The 22925-nt window shown below is 40.0% G+C and overlaps 1 protein-coding gene across 1 annotated transcript in view; it reads right to left on the bottom strand.

Moving 5' to 3' along the window:
- Positions 1 to 15926: 15926 nt before the first annotated feature.
- Positions 15927 to 22925, bottom strand: part of Pex6 (peroxin 6) — a 28988-nt gene continuing 21989 nt past the window's right edge. The window contains exons 10-12 of the mRNA XM_071585202.1: positions 22455 to 22649; positions 17475 to 17623; positions 15927 to 16129 (exon numbers count right to left, since the gene is read on the bottom strand). Of these exons, the coding sequence (XP_071441303.1) occupies positions 15993 to 16129; positions 17475 to 17623; positions 22455 to 22649 (481 nt within the window). The 3' untranslated portion in view covers positions 15927 to 15992. The remainder of the gene's footprint in view (positions 16130 to 17474; positions 17624 to 22454; positions 22650 to 22925) is intronic.

Here is a 22925-nt window from a genome sequence, read left to right as displayed (position 1 = left end):
TATGTTGCTTTCGACACCTCATGGCAGATAAAGTAAAAAAATAACCATTTTCGGACTAATTCACATGGTTTGGATAAAAAGTATCGGAACAATTTGTCCCTGACGTGTTTGCGTAAAGTGCTGAATGCAGACCGTGTCGATTAAGTATGCACAGAATCGCAAATCGTACTAATATTGATAAGACAGTGACAGTGCTCACACCAGTATCACTGAACATTTGGCGATGCGAAATATTTGCGCTAAACTCGTCCTCTGGAAGGTCTTTGGACAGACGACCAAAAGAGCCGAGTCGAGCGTCTGTTTGCGAAGACCTTCTGCAACGACATCGCGACGATTCCCCAACCACCTTACAGTCCCAACTTGGCACCAGCAGACTATTTCCTATTCCCCGAAAGTTAAATCCTCCCTCAAAGGACATCACCATGCGACCCTAAGCGCCTTCAAATTAGATTGCACGCGTACCCTTAGGGACCTTCCGCCAACCAGGGACCCTTGGAATCGTGGAAAAACCGCTGGCAAAAGTGTCGACGCAAGGGCCAAAGTGTGTGTCGACGCTCAAGGGGTGTACTTTGAAGACTTTTGAGGCATTGTAGCAAAATCTGAAAATAAAAATCTATTTTTCTTAAACTTTTCTCGATACTTTTCGTATAAAACTTGTTATTCACAAGAAAGAGTTAAATTCAAAGCATTTTTACTCATGCTCCTATTAAATTTGAAGCCCCTATTTATACCACACGTTTTCATAATTAGGTTACACGTATATCATGTTAGAATGGCATCAAACTCTTGGACGTATAGAGGTGAACCATTACAATTTACTGTCTCCAGCGTAACTTTATGGAATTTACATAACATATTGAAAGGAAATGCAATCATTGACTTTATAATTCCACGGCTTTTACTTAGAACGCGACGGGGTCGTGTTCTAAATAAATTGTGTGGAATTACAAAGTTAATAATTTCATTTCAATACGAACCATCAAATTTTGGGAAACACTGGTGCACAAAAACATTTGATATGCTTCGTCTTATTGAATAATTTTGTTTTGCTTCAGCTTCTTATCTGTTAAAATTTCTTTTCCCATTGAAATAGCCACTTCTTTATCATTGAAATTCTTTAAATCATTACATTTTTAATTAGCTTCTCTTAGAATTTCTTTTGGAAAGAGGCACTTGCGAGTTTAGAAGTACTACCTTGATCAAAAAGTTCCCGGAATAACCACCGTGTGGCGCTCCCATCGCTCCGATTTGAGTTCTGTTTTTTTGTTAAATTGGTACATCTGTTGTTGATATTCCCTTTAAATCTTAGTGTCATAACTTGACATTTGCAAAAGTTACGTAGCCAAGAGTACATCTATCTCTGTGTGTGTTGGCGATTTTTTACAATTGCAGAAATGGATTTAAATTTGCAACAACGAACTTGTATTAAATTTTGCGTAAAAAACGGATTTAGTGGCGCACGGACGTTGGAAATGTTGGAAAAGTGTTTCGGCAACGATTCTCTAAAAAAAACGGTCGTTTACCAGTGGCACGAGCGGTTCAGAAGTGGTCGTGAGTCAATCGAAGATGATGAACGCAGTGGCAGACCATCGACATCGAAAGTCGGTGAAAAAATTGATAAAGTAAAAGAAATGTTGGTCAATAACCGCAAATTAACCATCAGAGAAATAGCGGAGGACTTGAACATTGCCTATGGATCCGCCCAAGACATTGTGGTTAATGATTTGGGTTTCCGTCGTGTAGCAGCAAAGTTGGTGCCAAAAGACCTCAATTTCATGCAAAAAAGAGACCGTGTTGACGTCGCAAAAGACATGATTTGCGAGGCTGAATCCGATCCCACATTCATCAAAAGGATCATTACTGGAGACGAGACGTGGGTTTATGAGTACGACACGCAATCCAGACATCAGGCAAGTGAATGGCGTTCACCAAATGAGCCGAGACCAAAAAAACCACGTCGTTTTCAGTCAAAAAAGAAGGCAATGCTGACGGTTTTCATGGATTACAACGGTGTAGTGCATCATGAATTTTTGCCAGAAGGCCAGACAGTAAACAAAGAGTATTATTTGGGCGTTATGAGACGTTTGCGTGAAGCAATTCGCCGAAAGAGACCAGAAATGTGGGCAGAAAACTCGTGGATTTTGCACCAATGATAACGCACCGTCGCACAGTGCTATCATTATTCGTAATTTTTTGACGAAAAATGCAACAAATACCATCCAACAGCCACCGAATTCACCTGATTTGGCTCCCTGTGACTTCTTTCTGTTCAATCGAGTTAAAAAACCATTACGGGGAACGCGTTTTAGCAGCCGAGAGGAAGTAATGGAAAAATCGCAGGAAGCACTGATGGACATACCGAAAACCGAATATAAAAAATGTTTCGAGGATTGGATCAAGCGCTGGCATAAGTGTGTTGCAGTCGATGGGGATTACTTTGAAGGGGACAATATAGATTTAGATGAATAAACTTGTATTTTTAATTTTCTGAATAAATTCCGGGAAATTTTTGATCAAGGTAGTATACTCTATATTTCATTTCCCATCGTTCCTGCTCTGTAGGAATGCCCATAATAAGAAGAAAACACGTAGATGTAACGCGTAGCGATTGCCCGTTTACATCCAAACTATTTTAATGCACAAAAGAGCACTGAACTAAAATTTGTAACCGAATATTATATTTCCAGCTCAAAATATCAACTAATAATCCATAATAAATGGCTAACACAAAGTTACAACAAAATCGACTTTTTAAAAGGGTCGCTATAAATACTCTCCCCTTGCAAATAATACTTTGGACGCAATTGCATGTTTGCTTGGCGAGTTAAAATTCGCTTTCGGTTCGAAATATGATAGTTCAGAAATGAAAAGAGGGTAGTTAGTTATGTGAGTTCGCGTCAGTGAATTAGAACCATCCAGCAGATTATTTTCTTGGGAAAGGTTTGAGAGTGGAAAAAGAGATCACATCAATTGCAAAAAAAAGTGACTTCTTCAACGCCTCAGGGAACAACAAAATGCAAATATAATGAAATATTTAAATGATGGACAAGAAGCAAGTCCACTCGGAGACGATATGTCAGCAAACACGGAAACGGAAAGTGAAAAAAACATTGATGTTGTGAGTGGCACCTAATGGATCATAGGGCATTGACCAATGAAAAGGCGAAGGGGAGAAGAGGCCTTGGAAACCGGAGGGGTTCGCTGAATATCAAATGGCGAGGGCTGAGGTGACTAAAAAGGCAGGAGTCCACTGATGAGGCGAAGAGGAAATTGGTAGAAATAATGACATTAGCCGAAAAATCAAATACGTAGTGGACTGGGTGCGTCTCGAGGAAATGGATTCATTGAGAAATGTAGGGAGGAAAAGTCGAGATAAGCATCCCAAGAGTATTACCATCACAAGGTAGAGAAACGTAGATCGAAATAAGGGGAATGTGAGAAATAATAGCAATCAGGGACGTAAGGAGAAGAATTGCACTAGGCAAAGAGGATTTCACAAGGAGGGAGTTAATGACGGGGACGTTGAGTAAGGATGTTAAGAAAAGACTCGTAAAAACTTTGATATGGAGCGTAGCTCTGTACGGCGCGGAAACGTGGTCATTGAAGCAGGAGGATAGACGTAGACTGGAGGCTTTTGAAATGTGAGTGTGGAGAAGAATGGAGAAGGTGAAATGGACAGAGAAGAAAACAAACGAGGAAGTACTCGGTATAGTGGGCGAAGAGAGGGGTTTGTTGGGAGCAATCCTATGGAGGCAGGAAAAGTGGCTGAAGGGGGTATTGACCGACAGCGGGATGTTGAAGACTGTAATTGAGGGGAGAATGTTGGGCAAAAGAGGAAAGGGAAGGAACAGGATAGGGATGTTGGACGGGATGAAGGGAGAAAGAAAGTACTCAGAGATGAAGAGGGACCTGATGTAGAGTAGAATGCTGGATTTTGTGTTTTGCAAGGAGTCACAAAATATTTATTTAGTAGTTGTGTCCATCCAAAAACCTACCTTAACCGGTAGATTACCTAATAATAATAATATATATTCAGGTATATATATATATATATATGTGTGTGTGTGTATATATATGTATATATATATATATATGTATGCATGTATGTATGTATGTATGTGTATATATATATATATATATATATATTATATATTATATATATGTACATAAACTTTGATTGAAATATTTAATTAAACACAGAGAAAGGACACTCACATACACAGTTGACGTTTGGACGATCTTCAGAATCATTTCAGTTTCTGAAGATGACGGCCATGCCATCGAAACATCAACTATATACATATATGAGTGTCCTTTCTCTGTGTTTCTGTGTTAATTTTTAATCAAAGATTTTATTCATAGTTGTCGTCGCTGAAGGGCGTTCGTTTCGATGTTATTTATATGTTTACATTATATACTCATACTTCCACCATGGACCAAAAAAGTCACATTACTCAATATTAAGTTTCGCGAATGATGACTTAAACGTTTAGGGTGTTTTTATCTTCATAACCATAAACATTAGACGGTCGATTGCCTCTTTCTCAAATGAGATTTAACAGAAAATATGAAGGAGCTTTCTGAAGTGCGAACTCTTGACTCCGTCAGTGATCTACATTCCCTTCGGAGACATTCCCCGTGCGCTGGTCGGATTGATTCATCTCGCCACGCCGCAAGCACCATTCCCCAAGTGGAAGGGGAGGGAGGAGGAAAGCACCAAGGGACACCACGGACGGAAAAGGGGTCGCGTCAGTCGCGTGCCAAGAATACAGAGAGCTTTAAATGAATCCAGCCGCTGACCTCCATATATTATTTCGAAAGAGGAGTGCATTTTCCCGTACAAATTCCTGCTTTTATATTTCCAGGCAGGAATTCATCTCCCATCCCCCAAGGCGCGAGGCTGGAAGGGGGAGCGACCCAATCGGTTCGCCGTCCTCTTGTTGTTGAAGGCAAAGGACGATTCCGGTGACCATCCAGATCAACAACACAACACAAGCATTCTTCTCGTCAACATTTCTTCAAGAAAGAACATCGTTGTCCCAAAGAAAAACAACGAAAGTCGTTGTCAGAGATTAAGGAATAGCTTAGAAGTGAAGGAAAAAGAAAGCTGTGTACAATAAATAAGGGCAGATCAGTCGATAAAATACGTGGCACGCATTCAAAATTCGGCGCAAGATACAAACGTGTTGGTCGCACGTGGGATTGAGGCAACGGCTGAAGAAACAAACATTGGGAATAACAAATTCCATGATAAAGTAATAAAACTTTGGGGATAATCGAAAATGAAATGACCCCAGGAACCGAAAATTTAAATTTAAAAAAATCAAAATAACGCAAGCATATTAATTGAAATAGAAACAAAAACTTTGAAATGGTGAATCTAATCGCACTGAGAAATACGAGTACACCACTTTTTTAAATGTAATAACGAAAAAAAGATTGATTCCTATTCGATGCATAATTTTTTAATGCTTTTCATCATTCATTTAAGTAATTTTGTTCTGCACGAAGACATAAGCAAAGAGAGAATTTCCACAGGAAACAATTTATTAGCTTAGGTTTTTCGTGGGAACGCAAAGTCTTTGATTCTTTCTTCGTGCTTTACAAATGGATTTCCACAAAGGATCGACCTCAACCATATCCCAAATAATTTTGTTCATTTGCGATTCCGTCTAGTGTTCAGGACTCAGCACGAACGTTATCGTATAATTTGATGAAGCAACCTGAGAAAAATAATTGACAACATTAACATCTGACATGGTTTAATTTATGATCAAGCAACACTTTTACTGCCTAAACCTGCTGAAGAAAATATGAAAAAATGTCCATTTAGGAGATTTAAACGAGCGGCTACTCTCGAGAATAAACACCATCGTTCGCCACTGTTGCGTTGAAATTAGCTGCGCGTATGATTCATCATCCCCTTCCTTCGAAGGTGCATTGATTACGGATGACTGCAATGAGCGGATGGCTGCAATGAGACATACACGTAATAAAACATTACGCAAAAAGTCATATCAATCAGACGCGATTCCTACAAATCCATTTCAACAATCACCACATGTTTGGCTAAAGAGGAATACGTACATCATTGTATGCGATCATTCTATGAGATATTTTAAATTAAATAATCACCACACGGCTTGCGTCGGAAGGAATACGGCAATTACTCCTCGTGCCGGCGTGATTTCGCGTGCATGTCAGCTTGCGTTTGTTTACCAGCCTCTCTCGTATAAATAAACGGTAAAATTTTCCCGATTCCATTGTACTTTGACAAAAAAAGTTTGCAGTTCACCTCACTTCATCGGATGACTCAAACCTCAACGGGCCAACGCAGTTCCCTACAGAAAAGTAAACGGGCATCTATCCGAAATCTACCGAACGAGCATCACAGCCGCAAAAACGACGAGCCGCGCACCAGGGCAGAAGTTGGGCACTGCGTCCTCCTGCTTCTTTTGCAGATGGCGGACCCAGCAAACACCATTGGGTGGGTGAGAGAGAGAGGGCAGGCACATACCAGAATACTAACCAGAGCCACTCCTCCTGGGATCCAGCTTCCGGTCCGGGCCCACTCCCACGGGCGCAGCGATCGCAGGGCCACATGAGGGCCCCCGTCCGAAAAATCCTGCGGCCTTCCCCTCGACTGGGAGACGGCGTCTAGTGGTGCTTGCGACGCACCGCTCGCCGTCCTGCTGCTGCCTTTGGACTCTTCCAGACGAGTGATATACAAATGGGGGATGGGGAGGGGGGGGGGAGAATGAAAGAGATGGTTCACAAGCCCACCGCAGCGGGAGATAGATGTCCACAACACCACCACACCACTATTCCCTCACTATCTCTCCGGAGGAATGACAACAACGGACGACAAGCAACACCAACACGCTCGTCAGAGTCAACCGGGGGAGGCAAAACGACGCAATCCAAGCGGACACACAGGCACTCAAAACGTTGGCGTTCGAGGTTTACTCTCGAAGAGCGATCGAGTCGGCCAACTCCCTCCGTCTGGTGTAGGCAAGCGTCTCTTGCCTCCACCGCCCGTCGAATACCTTTGGCGCCTGGCTAGAGCGGGGAAGGGCGGGGGGGAGGGAGGGAGGTGGAGGAGGCGGTGGGAGGGGTAGATATGAGAGGTCGCTCGGGAACGGGGAGGGTGGGAGGGAGAGGCATGGTTGCCAAACCAATTTTTATATGGGAGGAGGAGGGAGCGCATGGTGGGGTCTGCAACCTGTTGAGGATGTTATTCTTCGCGAACACCTCGTCTCTCTTTTCTTAGTCATTCGAGCGCCGCCTTTGAGTTCCGACGGAACGAAGGAAAAGGAGTATATGCCCGGAGAGATGGAACTGGTTAGGTCTCATTTAAGAATATGCTACTAGTACTATATGAAATCCTCACGAAGTCGGATTGATTGCCGAATTGGATCGCGTGCAGCGTAAATTTAAGTATATTAAGCGTGACTGTATGCAAAAAGCTACATGGTAGGGTCGTTTAACGGTAGGTGTTCAACTATATAGCCACGTGCAAGCGAGGTTATTATAATCATTACGAAAGGAGTGTCTGGACTCTCGTTGAAAAATGCTATCTTTGTTATGTTTTGTTATACATCTTTTTAAAATGAATTTTAATCAAAATAAGAGGTTTTTTAACTTTTATGTTTTCTTTAAAATTTTTCTTCTACTATTAATCGAGGATTTTTAATGGTTTCCACTAGTTTTTAATGCTATATATTGCAATGCAACAATTTCAGAGTGTGAAACTTCACACTCTGAAATTGTTGCATTGAAATGCACATTAGCGGATGACTCCGTTAAAAGTTACTGTTGCGGCATCTCCCGCAGTTTCTTTGGAATTTGCAATATATTGATTTGACTATTTCGATATTATACACGTAAGTATATTCTTTTGATTAATTTTCAGGTGAGCCTCTTATTAGGAATGTGCTGCTAGTACTACATATATGGGATCCTCACGAATTTGGATTAATTGCCGAATTGGATCGCATGCAGCGTAGAGGAGATAGATTTGTAAAACATGGTTATGATAAAATTAGTAGCCTATTCAAAATATTTGAGCAGCTTGGCTGGGAATCGCTCACGGCGCGAAGGTTAAATTACAGATTGAAGCTATGCCATAAATTGGAAGGACGTCTCTTCTGCAGTAATGTTGAATATGTATTATCACCCCCATCATACTACGGTAGGAGAGATCATGCCAATAAAATTAGAGAGATTAAGTTTAAAAGAGTAAAACTTAAGATGCCATTTTTCCACGAACGATAAGGGATCAGAATAACATTGTCAACCGCGGTAGGGGTAAAAGTATTCGGGCCAAAATAAGTCTGGTGTGTATTCACCCCATGCCACACACCACCCCCTATCTTATTATACTTGGTGTGAATAAAAGGTATCGGAAAAGTTTTGAAAAAAGAAATTAATCTCAGATATTGCTACAATGCCTCAAAATTCTTCCAAATGCATCCCTTGAGCGTCGGCACTTTTGCCAGCGGTTTTTCAACGACTCGAAGGCTCCCTGGTCGACGGAAGGTCCTTAAGGGCACGCGAGCAAACTTATTTGATGGCACTTAGGGTCGCATGGTGATGTCTTTTGAGAGAGGGAGGATTTAACTTCCGGGGAATAGGAAATAGTCTGCTGGTGCCAAGTCGGGACTTTAAGGGGGTTGGGGAATCGTCGCGATGTCGCTGCAGAATGTCTTCGCAAGCAGACACTCGACTCTGCTCTTGGTGGTCCGTCCGAAGACCTTTTTAGACAAGTTTTGCGCAGATCTTTCGCATTGCTAAATTTCAGTGATAATGGTGTGAGCACTGTTGCTGTCTTATCAATGTTAATACGATCTGTGATCATGCTCACACTTAACCGACGATCTGAATTCAGCACTTCACGCACACGTCAGGAAAAAATTGTTCCCGATACTTTTTATACTAACCTTGTTTGAGTGAGGAAGGGAAAAAGTATGCAATGGTAAAATCGGAATTTATTAGATGCATCAATGTATATTCATTAGAAGGAAATGGAAGCATAGTTGACACTAATTTTTATTTATTTTTTTATGTTTATTTATTTTTTTATGTTTATTTATTTTTTTATATGTTTTTATTTGTGTATACCCTGCAAGCCAACGCCAGGGTGTGAGGCAGGGGTTGAATACACACCACAATAGTTTTACCTGGACATGATCCTGCCGCGGTCGGACAATTTTATTATGATCCCCTATCGCTCATGGAAAAAATGACATCTTAAATCTATCTCTTCTACACTTAGTCTCTCTAATTTTATTGAAATGATCTCACCTACCGCAGTACGATAGGGGTAAAAATACATTTTCAAAATCACTGCTAAAGAGACTAATTTAATATGATTATGTACTGGAAAAGGATTTTGTTCAGTACAATATCTTCAGGTTGCACTCAGCTAAAAGTAAAACTCTTCGTGTGGTGGATGGAATATAAAACTCCCGAAACCATTGAATCAGGATTCATTAGCAGATAATCTTATTTCGCCAACGATAACCAAAACTCAACAAATATATTGGCAAATACGTCGAAACATTGTCGGAATTATCTTCCCATAGGTAGAGTGTTTGCCTATGGACAGGAGGGTATTCGGTTCATATCTAGGTGATGGCTCTAGACACTCATAACTGACCCTTTGGCGAGATAAGTTATGAAAAGTAATTTATTTATTTATTTAAGAATTTATATCGTTGATATTAGGCAAGTGTCCTGGTGGCAACGATCAAGTCTGGTCAACGGTCACTATTACAATGCACAATAGACAAGAAGAACAGATATGAGACAAAATGCTCGTATACACTACAATGACACTTTTAAGATTACCAACCGCTCCTTTACCATCACACAAGGTCTAGGTTCACACCATACCTACAACGCTAATAACCAATTTAATAATAGTAAAAGTAATAGAAAACGTTATACTATTTTTTAGCCAAAAACCTTCGGGAATATCGAAGGAGATCTACTGTAGGCAGGTACAGGAAATGCCAATCCGCTTTAAGTACTCTATTAATGTGAGAATTGCACTGGCTGTCGAGATTAACACGAGGGGAGTTATAATATACTCTGTCAAACCAACCATCGAGGGCCATTACTGTATGTATTACTTTAAATTTACCGCGTGAATTAGAGGCAAGTTACTTTTCCGAGGATGTTAAGGATATATCACAGGCCCCCTCTTACTATGACAGATCAGATCACGTACGTAAAACAGGGAGATTTATCGTAGAACGGATGGATTTAAAATTTCGTTTTTTCCTCAAACCATTAGAAATCATAATAGACATGACAGAAATTGCGTGGGAGATAATTAGGATTGGCAGTGTATATATTTGTCGATATCTTGTATTTTTCTTCCTGCATGTTATTCTTTTTATTTAGTAGACCCATCTTTTTAATAGTTCTAAAGCATGATTTGAATGTACGGATCCTGTTATTAAATATCATTGCATGTAAATACTTTATTTCTTGTGATTAAGGTTTTTCGAGTGCATGAACAAACTAATATTTGCGTAGAGGTAACATGATTTGGTTTCGCATGTGGTTTTTATTCTAGTTTACAGTTAGTGACCTAACACCCACCGCCACTCGCCATTGCGGCGGCTTTCTGGGGGTATTGCGTACATGTAGATGTATTTGATAAAACTAATCAGCGATGATGGTATAATGAGATTGTGTCAGTAGGCTATCATGAAGTAGGAAACAGAAAACAACTTGATAGCTTTTTGGCAGTGTAATTACGAATGAAACGGTAACTTTGTAAGTTAACTTCATTTTTTTAATTAACCTGCAAGCCACCAACAGGGTGTGTTTTGGGAGGTAAATAAACACCAAACTGATTCTGAACCGAATATTTTTACCCCTACCGCGGTCGGGCAATGTCATTCTGATCCCTTATCGTTCGTGGAAAAAACGACATCTTAAATCCATCTGTTCTACGCTGAATTTCTCTAATTGAATTTCTCTATCGATCTCTCCATCTGTAGTGCGATGGGTGTAATAATACATTTTCAACATCAATGCTAAAGAGACATCATTCCAATTTAAGCAATTCCAGTGAGTGAATGTATTGTAAATTTAAAGTAGTATAAATTCACTCTTTCAATTTTTTTTAGTAGTACCGTGACACATGCCTACGGCGCCATTACAAATTATGATACGGCTACTGGTTTCAAACTGACTCGGTCATTAAGTATTTGTGCTCACAAAGCATAGCTCTTGATTTTCAGGGACTCCAGGATTCCAGTTCATTGTACGAGTATGTCGTATGTGACCAACAGGGAGAGCTCCGCTCTGGACCCCACGATGCAGCAACCGGCTTAGACTTCATTTGAGAGTGAAATGTACGGAGAAGGTCGCAGGTTCGAATCCCGCCTCTGACTTTAAATGCTGCCCGCTTATAAAGCAGAGTTCACTGTGTAGAGATGCGATATTACTTCAGCAATTGGAGATAATCAAACGGAAGCAGTTTCACATCTAAAAATATGGCGATTTGCGCAAGCAGACTGAAATCTACGACGAAGGACCGACGGAGCTTTCTTCTCTTCATTTCCATCCTTCGGCTTTAGCAAGAATGTCATTTTCATATATGACCTAATCCCAATGTGTTAAAATGGCTGGTTTTACAAAATAAATGACATTGTGATATCGAATGAAACATATAGGACCCGGCATCGTAAATCTGAAGGGGAGAAGAATCGGAAGAGGTGTGCGAATTTCTAAACTTGCTAAGCGCTTGTGGAACCGAACGAAACGCTCCCCTACCCCTGCCACACTAATAGCGGGGAGATAAGGGTTCGCCGAGCGCAGACTGAATCGCCGTATTTCCAGACTGGAACACAGGACAGTTGACCCGAAGTCCTCGGGCGAGAAATTCAGTGATCGAGGCCTTTCATTACATAAACACATGAGCACCGCTGACTGCTTCCAAAAGAATACTTTGCTGCTTCAAGCGAAACGTATGTAGTTTTGGAGCCCCTTGAGAAGTCCCCCACTCCCGGGTAAGTTAGGCTGTGACGTTGTGGGCTAGCATAATGATTAATTCATATGGGACACGTCTGCAGGCGTCCTTAAGAGCATTTAGCATTCGGAGATCTCTTTTGAGTCGTCGTGTAATCACATTATCACCAGGTACCAAGCCTTGGAAAGCAGACTACAAGCACGCCCCTTTCAACACGCTTACACCCGGCTCTGCCAAAGGAGTGACATCGCTTCTGCTACGGACACCCTCGACTGCAAAGTGCATATTGACCGTAAGATTAATGCTACACAGAATTTTAGTCGCCCCTGAGGGGCTAAGGGTGCTAAAAAAAACCGGCATAAAAATACTAAGGAATCAGGAAAAAGAACAGAGTGAAAGAAGCGTGGTGAAGACAGTGCGAGGATATGGAATGTTTACAAAGGTAGGGTGAAATGGGTGCACTGTATTAATAGGTGGAAGATCTATCAGGAAGTAAGAAGGAAAAATCCGTACAAACAATTTAGCATAAGTCAGCCAAATTATTAATTGAGCCCGGGAAGATACAGATGGGAGAATTATGTATAGAAAAACTATATGGTAAAAACATTGAACCAGTAAGGTTAGATATAGAAATAGAATATGACGTAGATGAGGATAGCTAAGGTGAAGACATAGATATAAAGGGCATTATGGGAATAGGGATGAGGCGGCAGGCAACATTTCCACAAAGCTACGTAAAGGTTTAGAAAAGCGTGGAGAAGGAGTTTTAATGGTCAATTGGCACCATTTTTGCGGGAGGATTTTGTCCGACCGATGCCATTTGCCATCCTAAAAGAGGGAAAGGCAGCCATATGTGAGGACTATGGAACAATAAGTTTTTTCCCACGGAGCTAGTGGCTCTCAGGATCACCAATATAAGATGAATTCCCCGCCGACTTTCACTCCTATCTCCAGTTCTTCCCTAGCCTCTTTAATCATTTCCTCCAAATATACCTTGAACAGCACCGGCGATAATGGACAACCCTGCCTCACTCTTCTTCCTAACATTGCCCATCCGAACTCTCCGTCGCAGAACTTGTACACACACACAAATATGATATATATATATATATATATATATATATATATATATATATATATACACACACACACACATATATATATACGTATGGATACATTTTTATATGTACATACATATGCAGGGTGCAGCAACATAATTTCCTTTTATCAAATAATGAAGCATTTCAAAAAAGGTAGTTATGATGCCGCACCCTGGATTTGTACATATAGTATATAGCCATAAACACAGCAATCGACCCGAAGGTCGGTTTGGTAGATGACGGTAGAGTTCACCCAGTACTAAGCCCTATACGGCGTGTTCCTTTCCCTGTGTCGGTTATGGTTTCCCAGGAAGATTTGGTACCCGAAAAATCACATAGCTTGGTGCCCAGAGACTTGCCCGGGAATCGAACCCGGGCCCTGGGGTCAGTAGTCCAATGCTCTACCCCTTGGACTAACGCGACCCACATACCTACATATATATATATATACATATATATGTATATATATATATATATGTATATATATATATATATACAATCACATTATTTTCTCTGTTCTTCCAAGAATTTTCCGACCCGCCTAAGCTTGGAAAATATTGTCTAAATTTTCTAAAATGGCCGTGACAATATTCCATTTGTCTTTTCTTCCATGCCGCCCATCTTAGCTCCATTAAATCTCACATTTCTTTAATTACAATACTTCTCATTTCTTCGCATTAATATTGAAACGAAGAATGTTTCGTAATATGCCATTCTGTATTCAATTTCCATGTGTTATCTCCATAAAAGCAGCCATAAAAGTTATTTAAAAATTCATTTACATCATTCTACAATCCGGTCACTATCCCGAACTGCTTTCTCTAATTAATTTCAAAATAATAACTGGGACTACACGAAACTAATTACCATTGCATATACCAGATTATCTCCCACCAAACTCATACTTTTCTTCCTCTTCTCCTCTGCCACGGGTTTATTTCTCGGCAACTTTATTTAACCGTTCTCACCACAACCCTCAAACGCATTTACCGAAGTAAGCTCTATCTACACATATTATTTTAAAAAATTAGCCACCAAACCGACGCACTCATTTTCAACTCCAACAAAAGCGATGTCGCAACAATGAGCAGAAAATTACGGGTTCAACTACATTCCGCTTCCATTAAAAAAAAAGAGAAACGTCACAGAAATAACCATATACGTGCTCTCGAAACGTCGTCGCGGTGAATTAAGCAGCTTTCCGCTCCCGACTGTAAAATATTCCCTCGTGTATACAAAAAAAGCGATGGCCCGATCTATACGTTCCATATGAATCTCCACGGACGATGGACTCGGGTCGCTTAAGCCTTCGTAGTGTATTTTTTCCTTTCTCCTCCGGAGGAAGCGAAAGATCTTGTAAATCTATGAACCACATCACCAAATTGGCATCACTGGTGAAGGGCGGGAGGGGGAGGGAAGCGGAGGGGTTGTTGGGGGGAGGGGAAGGGCCGGAGGGAGGTGGGACAGGGAGAGTAGGGGGGGAGTCACGTGATTGGCCGTTGATAATTCAGTTTGGGTTCCGTGGAATCCTCCCAGGTCTCCTGGGTGCGAAAGTGCAATAATTATAGTTTTTACGAGGCCGTTTGGCCGGACTTAATTACGGCGAAGTACCGTTTTCCTTTCCCGCTCGTCCCAATCGTGAAGAATCCCACCGATGTATCCCAACGACGGATCTAGTCAACAGCACACATCGATTGTCTACCAAGGGGGAGGAAACAATGAGCGCCTCGGGCTGTTCCTTTTTTTTTAAGAGAGCACTCGGCTAATTCACTTTTACGAACGAAAATTGCACTGAAAGACGCCGGCGCGAACCTTCCTCAGATGCTGTAGAATTATGCTCTCCTAGCAACTTGACCACGCATACCTCCCACACGAATGGTATATGGTATGTACACCAGGGCCTACATCAGGCCCTGTATTTACTCTTTAAGGGGCCTTTCGACCCTCTTCCAGTACACTTCTGCAGCAGGTTTGATAAAACAGCGCGTTCGGCACTCGATAGGACAGGTATAGGGGGATACACCAGAGATAGCGTCTGCCTGTGGATCTGAAGGTCACTTGTTCGATCCCTGTCATCGGCGAAAATTTTCCAGCATAAAACAAATTTGTTAGTGGTTTTTCGGGAAGATACAACTACACATTAACAGAAAAAAACACAACAATGGTACATCGGAACGAGGCAACGATAAAAATAGATCCCTGAACCCATGGTGGAAGGCAGCAGTTTCACAATTAGGCACTGGTGGCGTAAACCGAGTGGGTCAGCCCGGAATTAGTTGCCACAGCTGCGGGCGAGAGTGAAATTGACAGCATTGGCTGCAGTACTCCGATGTGGAAGGCAATGGGTAACCACCACATTATTCTGCATAGAATATGCAGCCTTGTATTCCATTCAAATATAGTGGAATGGAAAGATACTGGAAACCAATCCTAGGATAGAAACACTGATGATGAATATTTCTGCCAATTGTATTGATCTTTGACAGGTAACAAAAAATGAAATACCACCCAATGGACAGTCCATTGTAATTTAAATATCAGTCGGGAGGACTTTAAAGCATTGGTATCTCAGACAAAATGCCTATTAAACGATTCTGACTGCTTGAGGGAAGAGAAAATGATAGTGAATTTGATAAAAGTATTCAGGAAGCTCCATTACAAATGAATGGATTTTCAGAAATAATCCAAATGTGTATTTCATGGATCTCTGTGCCATCTCATTGGCTGCAAGTTATTTTTCAGAGAATTTAAAGATAAATACAATTCCAATGAAAGAATAAAACACACATAAAACTAAACTTTCTTTTATTCAATATAAAAATAAAAATTGCTCCCAAAGGAATAACAAATAGAAGGAAAAACAAATGGAATCAACAAATATAAATGCATTTTTAGATTGAATACACTTATTTTTCAAATTGCAGCCTCATCCTCTTGAACTGTAACAAGTCCGCCGCCGATAAGGAAGGCTTCATTTCCCTGATGGACTGATGGAAATCTTCCATGCACACAGTGAGAGACGGCACATCAGGCTGCTGGCCAGCTGGAACCAATTCACAGACACTTTGCACCAGTCCAAAAACAAAATGCACGCAATACAGATAGATAGATAGATAGAGGTCTTTATTTGGGCAAAATTGAGACCAAATGGTCCCTTCTTCCATTTAACCCATCGTCGTATACATATTATATTAGGCATTAAACTTATAGTTACATTCATATGTACACATAAATACATATAGACAAACATCAATTCATTTAGCACAGATTTGCACATCGAAAAGAAAAAAGTATACATATATATATATATATGTATATATATACATATATACATATATATATATATATATATATATATATATATATATATATATATACACATACACACACATACATACACATAAACACACATACACACACATATACATACATATCCACACACACACACATACATACACACATAAACATACATACATGCAAGCATACACATACATAAATACATACATAATTACGCACATATACACCCATACATACATACACACATATATAAATTGAGAATACACCTACACATACTCAAATTAAATGACAGTGAAGATAGAGTACAATAAAATGAGGAAAGTCTAAGCAAAGAATGAGGTTTGTGGGAAAAGCTAGGGATAGCGTGGCATTGCTCAACTAGTAAAAACCCACGCAGGAAAAACACCCACGAAGAGAAGGGGGGTGTGAAAAACCTGCGAAAACCCTATTAATTAGAGGAAAGATACATGTACATTGTAACAATCATTTTTACATAGTATACATATTATTAAGTTACTGAAATTGAATTGGAGAAATTAAATACATTGACAACACATGCGGAGTAATGAGAAGCGTGAATATTTCTAAAAATAATGATGCAAACTCCTACCGCTCGAGATGACAAAACAAAAAAGCAGGGTAAAAAAAGTAGACACAGTGATCTGTGTAGCAGCTGAGTGGAATGACGGAGGGTATACTGGTTAAGTGAAGTACCTGAGAAAAATGAACTTGTGAAGTGCTCTTCTAAATGTTGTTGTTGATGAAGAGTTTTTTATGTCATCTGGGAGAGAGTTCCACAGACGGCATGCTGTAACATGAAAAGATTTGTGATAGATTTCCGTGCGATGGTGTGGGACAAGAAGTTTATTATTACCCCTAGTATTTCTGTTGTGGATTGAGCTGATGAAGAGGAAATTTTTGTATAAATATTTAGGTGTGTGGTTTGAAAGTACTATATTCCGTAGAAAAGTGAAAGAATATGTAAATGCCTGCGGCCTTCTAGCTTTAACCAGGATATTCTATTAAATGAGTCGGAAATAATACAGCGTACAATAAAAGGAGGGAGTCTTTAAAAATGATTTGCCACTCACCCTCTTCAGCAATCTCTGCCTTCCTCACTTCCCTCTCAATTGCACTGATCATCGCCCCAGAGCACACCGCTTGCATATCAGCACCGCTCATTCGCTCCGGAAACAGTCTCACGACTCCTTCCAGGGATACATCTGGAGCAAAGTTGAACCTTTAACCCAAGAAACAAACATACTTTTGAAAATACTCCGCTTCAAAGCCTTCAATGAAGAGTTCAGTGCTGTCCACTCTTTCAGGCATTGCATTGTTGAGAATCAGGAATTCGGGGCTTTGAGACAACAATTCTAATGACGGACAAGGTTTGAATAAAAAAATATTGGTATCGATTTTTCCTGATGTGTGCGTGAAGTGCTGAAATTCAGACCGTCGTTTAAGCGTGCACATAATCGCAGATTGTATTGGCATTGATAAGACAGTGCACAAACCATTATCACTGAAAATTTTTGGTGATGCGAAAGAGCTACACTAACCTCACCCCGAAGGTCTTGACCGACAACCGAAAGCAGCAAGGTAAAAAAAAAAGAAAAATGGCATCCTGACGATTCCCTAAACCCTTTCCAGCCCCGACTTGGCACCAGCAGACTATTTCCTATTCCCAAAAGAGAAATCCTCCCTCAAAGTACACCACCAAATGGGACCCTAAGTGCCATCAAAGAAGCTTGCATGTGTACCTTTAAGAACCTTCTGGAATCTACCAAACTGGGAGCCTTCTACCAAACTGGGAGTCATCAAAAAGCTGTTGGGAAAAGTGTGTGTTGACTCTCAAGGGATGTACTTCGAAGAATTTTGAGGCATGTAGCAATATCTATAGACATAAATCAATATTTCCTAGGGCAATTTTCCCAACACTTTTTATACAAACCATCTATTCCTTACTGTTTCAAGCTCATTTTCTTGATTCATGGTTTGATGCCACAAGGAAACATGAACTCACAGTTTTCTTGGTTCATTTGAAGGCAAGATTCTCTGGGCCTAGCACCCCTTTGTGAGGATTATCTGGGTTTCCCTTCCACCCATAGTGCACGCCAGGCCAAGTCATCAAACACTCTTGAAACATCATCAAGATGCCTTCCCTATAATTCCTGCCAAAGACTGCTAACCATGTAACCCCCCTCCCTTCCTGATGAGGTTAAGGCCTAAAATATCCTATACAAGCAGCACATTACTCTTTCCAATCAATTACTCTTCTTATGACTCGAGGAGAGTAGCCAATAACTGATGATAGCACAATGTTCTGTGTCACAGTCACTCAGGTTCATTTCAAGTTTTTCCTTGCGTACAAAGGCTAAACAAAGGACAAGTCTCAAAATCATCTTCTCTAAGAGTTTATCCCTAAATTCATGAATAGTTCAAGAACTATTGAACGCACAGATTTTATCTCTCACTTCTTTGCCAAAATAGTCAAACACTGAGTCCCACAGTTCAGCAATATGTCCTCAAATGCTGTTCAGTCTTTTTTCTCCATTTCTAGCCCCCAAAACTGCAGACTTGAAGCTGATTTAAAATTCCACCACAACACCCTAAACTTCACTATTGATTACCCTGAACTGCTCTCTCTCTTCAACTTCAGGATACCAACCTGATCCACCGGCAACCACTCCCTCCTCCATCTCTGCCTATTCCTAGAATATCTCTTACCAAGCGCTCACCTTTATTTCGCCTCTCCTCCCTTCTCAATTCACTCCCCCTAACACTGTCGATCCTTTTAATTTATCATGCAACAATTTCACCACACAAGATTTATCCCACCTCTCAACAAATTAAATAGTTTCCCTGTCCATGTTTGGTTCTCGTTGTTTATTGTAATGCTATACTTGTATTTTGTCCTCTTTCACGTTTTTTTAATATTTATACTGTAAATTGGCACTACTGCGGTACAAGAATAATGATTTAAAATTTAAAAAATTTAACTCTTTAGAAAATCCAAGAGATGGCACTCATAGTATCAGAAAAGGTTTGCGCTTCCAATAAACCTTATCTCTCACTACACTGCTGTTTAAGTTTCAGCAATATCCATCAAGTGGTTTCATTTTCATAGCCGACTTAAGCAACCGACTTTTCTTTATTCAGAAAAATGGAAAGAAATGAGTTTCATGCGGTTATTAAACCCTTCTATTAAAAAGACTTAACAGCAAATGAGATCAAACTCAATTTGGATTAAGTTCATGGCACATTTTCTCCTATGCTTGCAACCTTTTACAATTGGGTAAATGAGTTACAACGTGGTCATACATCCACAAATGATGAACAGGGACAGCCAATGGAAGTGACTTCCTCCAAAATAATTGATAAAGACCATCATATGGGTATGAGTGATTGACAAATCAAAGTTTGCAAAATAGTTTAGGCCATTGGCATATTACAAAGAACAGTATTTTCATTTTTGCACAAAAATCAGGTGTGAAAAAAATCTCAGCAAGATGAGTTGCCCTCAGTAGAGAATAAATGTAGGACTAGGTCTCAGGCTTAACTACTTTATGTAACTTCTCAATTCAATGTGAATTCAATACCACAATTCACAGTAAATTGTGATATTGCAGTGTTTTTTACCATTCCCTAAAATTACGTAGTCAATTTGGAGGCTAGTTTGGTGTTTTCCCAATGCAATCTTGACAAGATTGTGCGTCCGTAAATAACAATGGCAAAAACATGGATGCATACACAGTTACACCCCAGAGACAAAGGAAGAGTGGAAACAATGGCTTTTAAAGCCAATCTGGCTCCATAGAAGGTGAAGATGGTGAAATCGGCCAACAAGACAATGGCCACAGTTTTTTGGGATGCACAGGGAATCATTTCTATCGATTATTTGCAAAACGGACAAATGATAAATGGAGATTACAATGCATTCTTACTGCACTGGTTGAACCATGGCATCAAGAAAAACGTTCTCATTTGGTGAAGAAATGAATTCTCTTCTTCCAACACAATGCACGGGTGCACACCTGCTCAGTTTCGATGGGTAAAATTATAGGATTAAAGATTGAATTATTACAACATCCTTTGTATTCACCAGATTTGACCTCTAATGCCATTTTTTTCCAAACTGGAAAAAATACTGTATGCCATGCTGAAAACCAGTCACACTCAACAAGGTTATCGCCAACAGAAATGCATATTATGAAGACCAACTGAAATCTTAATTTTTGAACTGCTTAAAAAAGTTGGAGAAAAGTGTCTAGAGCTTAATGGATATTGAGTCAAAAAATTTAAAAAAATTCGGCAAAATAATTTGTTTTTCTATTTGTTCTAAAGAATTTATTGAACGATTCACATAAATAGTTTTTAATATCTCTGTAAGGCCTTTGAGTCCATGATAACAATGGGATGACCACATTCTAAAGGACCAGAAAACATTAAATATCAGCAACACACACAAGATCTGTTCCAATGGTAGTATGACTTATTTTTTCCCGGATGGACAGACGGACGGACTGAACTGAAGGCTGGGGGGCAGTGGCAGTTGTCTCCCAGTCATTGCGGAGTTCAGATCATCTTGGCCCTTGATCATATAACATGGCCTTGTTATGGTCCATCATGAACAGTTTATTGGAGCAGTGCTAAGCCATCAAATTTTGCGTAAAACTGGGCAAAACCAGGAAAGATACTCATAACACGCTCAAGGCAGCTTATGATGATAACACCAGGGGTGGATTGAGGGTTTTTGAGTGGCACAAGTTTTCATGGGGAGGGTAGAGAAAATGTTGAAGATGCCAAATATCCATGATGCCCTTCAATCTCGAAAGGTGATGAAAATCTTGCAAGAGTCAAGGTTTTGTTGGACAGGGATGGAAGATTAAAGGTTTTTATGGTTTCCGATGATCTTATTTGTCATGTCAGTCTTCATAAAATATTGTATCCATCTCTTTCATACAATTGGTGATATTCACTCTTATTCAAGGGTAAACCATCAAAACATTCACACGAGTTACCATAATTAAGCAATTTTATATAAATGCTCAATCAAAATGGATGTAAGAATTTATAACAAATTACCACACTCATTGAAAACAAGTGATGAATTATGCTATTTCAAATTGAAACTCAGGAAACTCGTTCTAATAAGGTGATATGAGTATTATTAATTGAAATAATTTTTGAATGACAAGCCTTTATAATGCATTGTGTTTTTATTACACACTATAACGTAAATGCTCTTTTTGTAAGCATGTTCATAGTGCCAAAATGTACCTGTATTTTATACTTTTCCTTGCATTTGCATTTGAAGACTCCTATACCTACATCATACAATGTCTGTATAAAAATATCTCTAAAAACTTTTTCTGAAGCGTAAATGAAGTCCTGAATTCAAACTCTTTTGGGTTAAGCGTGCGCATGATAGCAGATCATACTGGCATTGATAAGACAGTGACAGTGCGCACACCATTATCACGGAAAATTTGGCAATGCAAAAGATCTGCACCAACTCATCCTGAAGGTCTTGATAGATGACCAAAAGCCGCAAGGTAAAAAAAAAAAGAAAAACGACTGAGAGTAAATTCAAGTGTCTGCTTGTGAAGACCTTCTGAAATGCATTGAATAAGACTTTGTACCAGAAGGCTATTTCCTATTCCCAATAGTGAACTCCTCCATAATAGGATGCCATACCATGGAACCCTAAGTGCCATCGAACAAGCTTGCACGCCTAACCTTAAGGACTTTCCGGAATCCGCCTACCAGGGAGCCTTCGAATTGTGGAAAAGCCACTGGCAAAAATGTGTTGACACTCAAGGGATGTACTTTGAACAACTTTGAGGCACTGAAGCAATATCTGAGATAAATCTAGATTTCCGAAACTTTTCCCGATACCTTTTATACCAAACATGTATGTATGGTCAGTGGACAATAAAATATTATTATTATTATTATGGGGGACCTAAAAAGATGCATTTCTGTTGAAATCCCACGGCTGAATTATTTGCACCTTTAAAATATATTTTTTCAAATAGCACCCTTTCAAATGATGAATGAAGCATACTCACTTCCTAGTCAGGGCTGACATGACACTCAGCTGGGACTTCTTGTCTTCATAAGGGCCGACGTAGAGGATTTTATCAAACCTCCCCGGTCGGAGGAGTGCAGGGTCCACCAGGTCAGGCCTGTTTGTTGCTCCCATGATGAACACATTGCTGGACTTCTGCTGGCCATCCATTTCTGCGAGTAACTGAGACACCACCCTAGGGAACAGATGAGGCTCTCACGTGAGCTATTGATTTCACATCGATTCTCTGACTACACTTACTTCTCCCAATTAAAATGCAACAAACAATCAAACTACAAATAATATGACATATTTTGGGCAACTTAAGGGTAAAATTTCAGAGAGAAATTGCCATTCTCAATTAAATTTGATTTGTGAGGTTTTCTTGGGGTAAAAGAGGCAGTTGAAATTGCTGGCTATTCAAATATATCAGCTCTACATACATGGTCCTCTGTTGTTCTGCTTAAACCAA

Source organism: Hetaerina americana, unplaced genomic scaffold (genome assembly GCF_022747635.1).
Source record: "Hetaerina americana unplaced genomic scaffold, ioHetAmer1.1.p SCAF_2, whole genome shotgun sequence".
In the NCBI taxonomy this organism is placed as follows: domain Eukaryota; kingdom Metazoa; phylum Arthropoda; class Insecta; order Odonata; family Calopterygidae; genus Hetaerina; species Hetaerina americana.
This window is presented reverse-complemented; position numbering and strand designations above follow the sequence as displayed.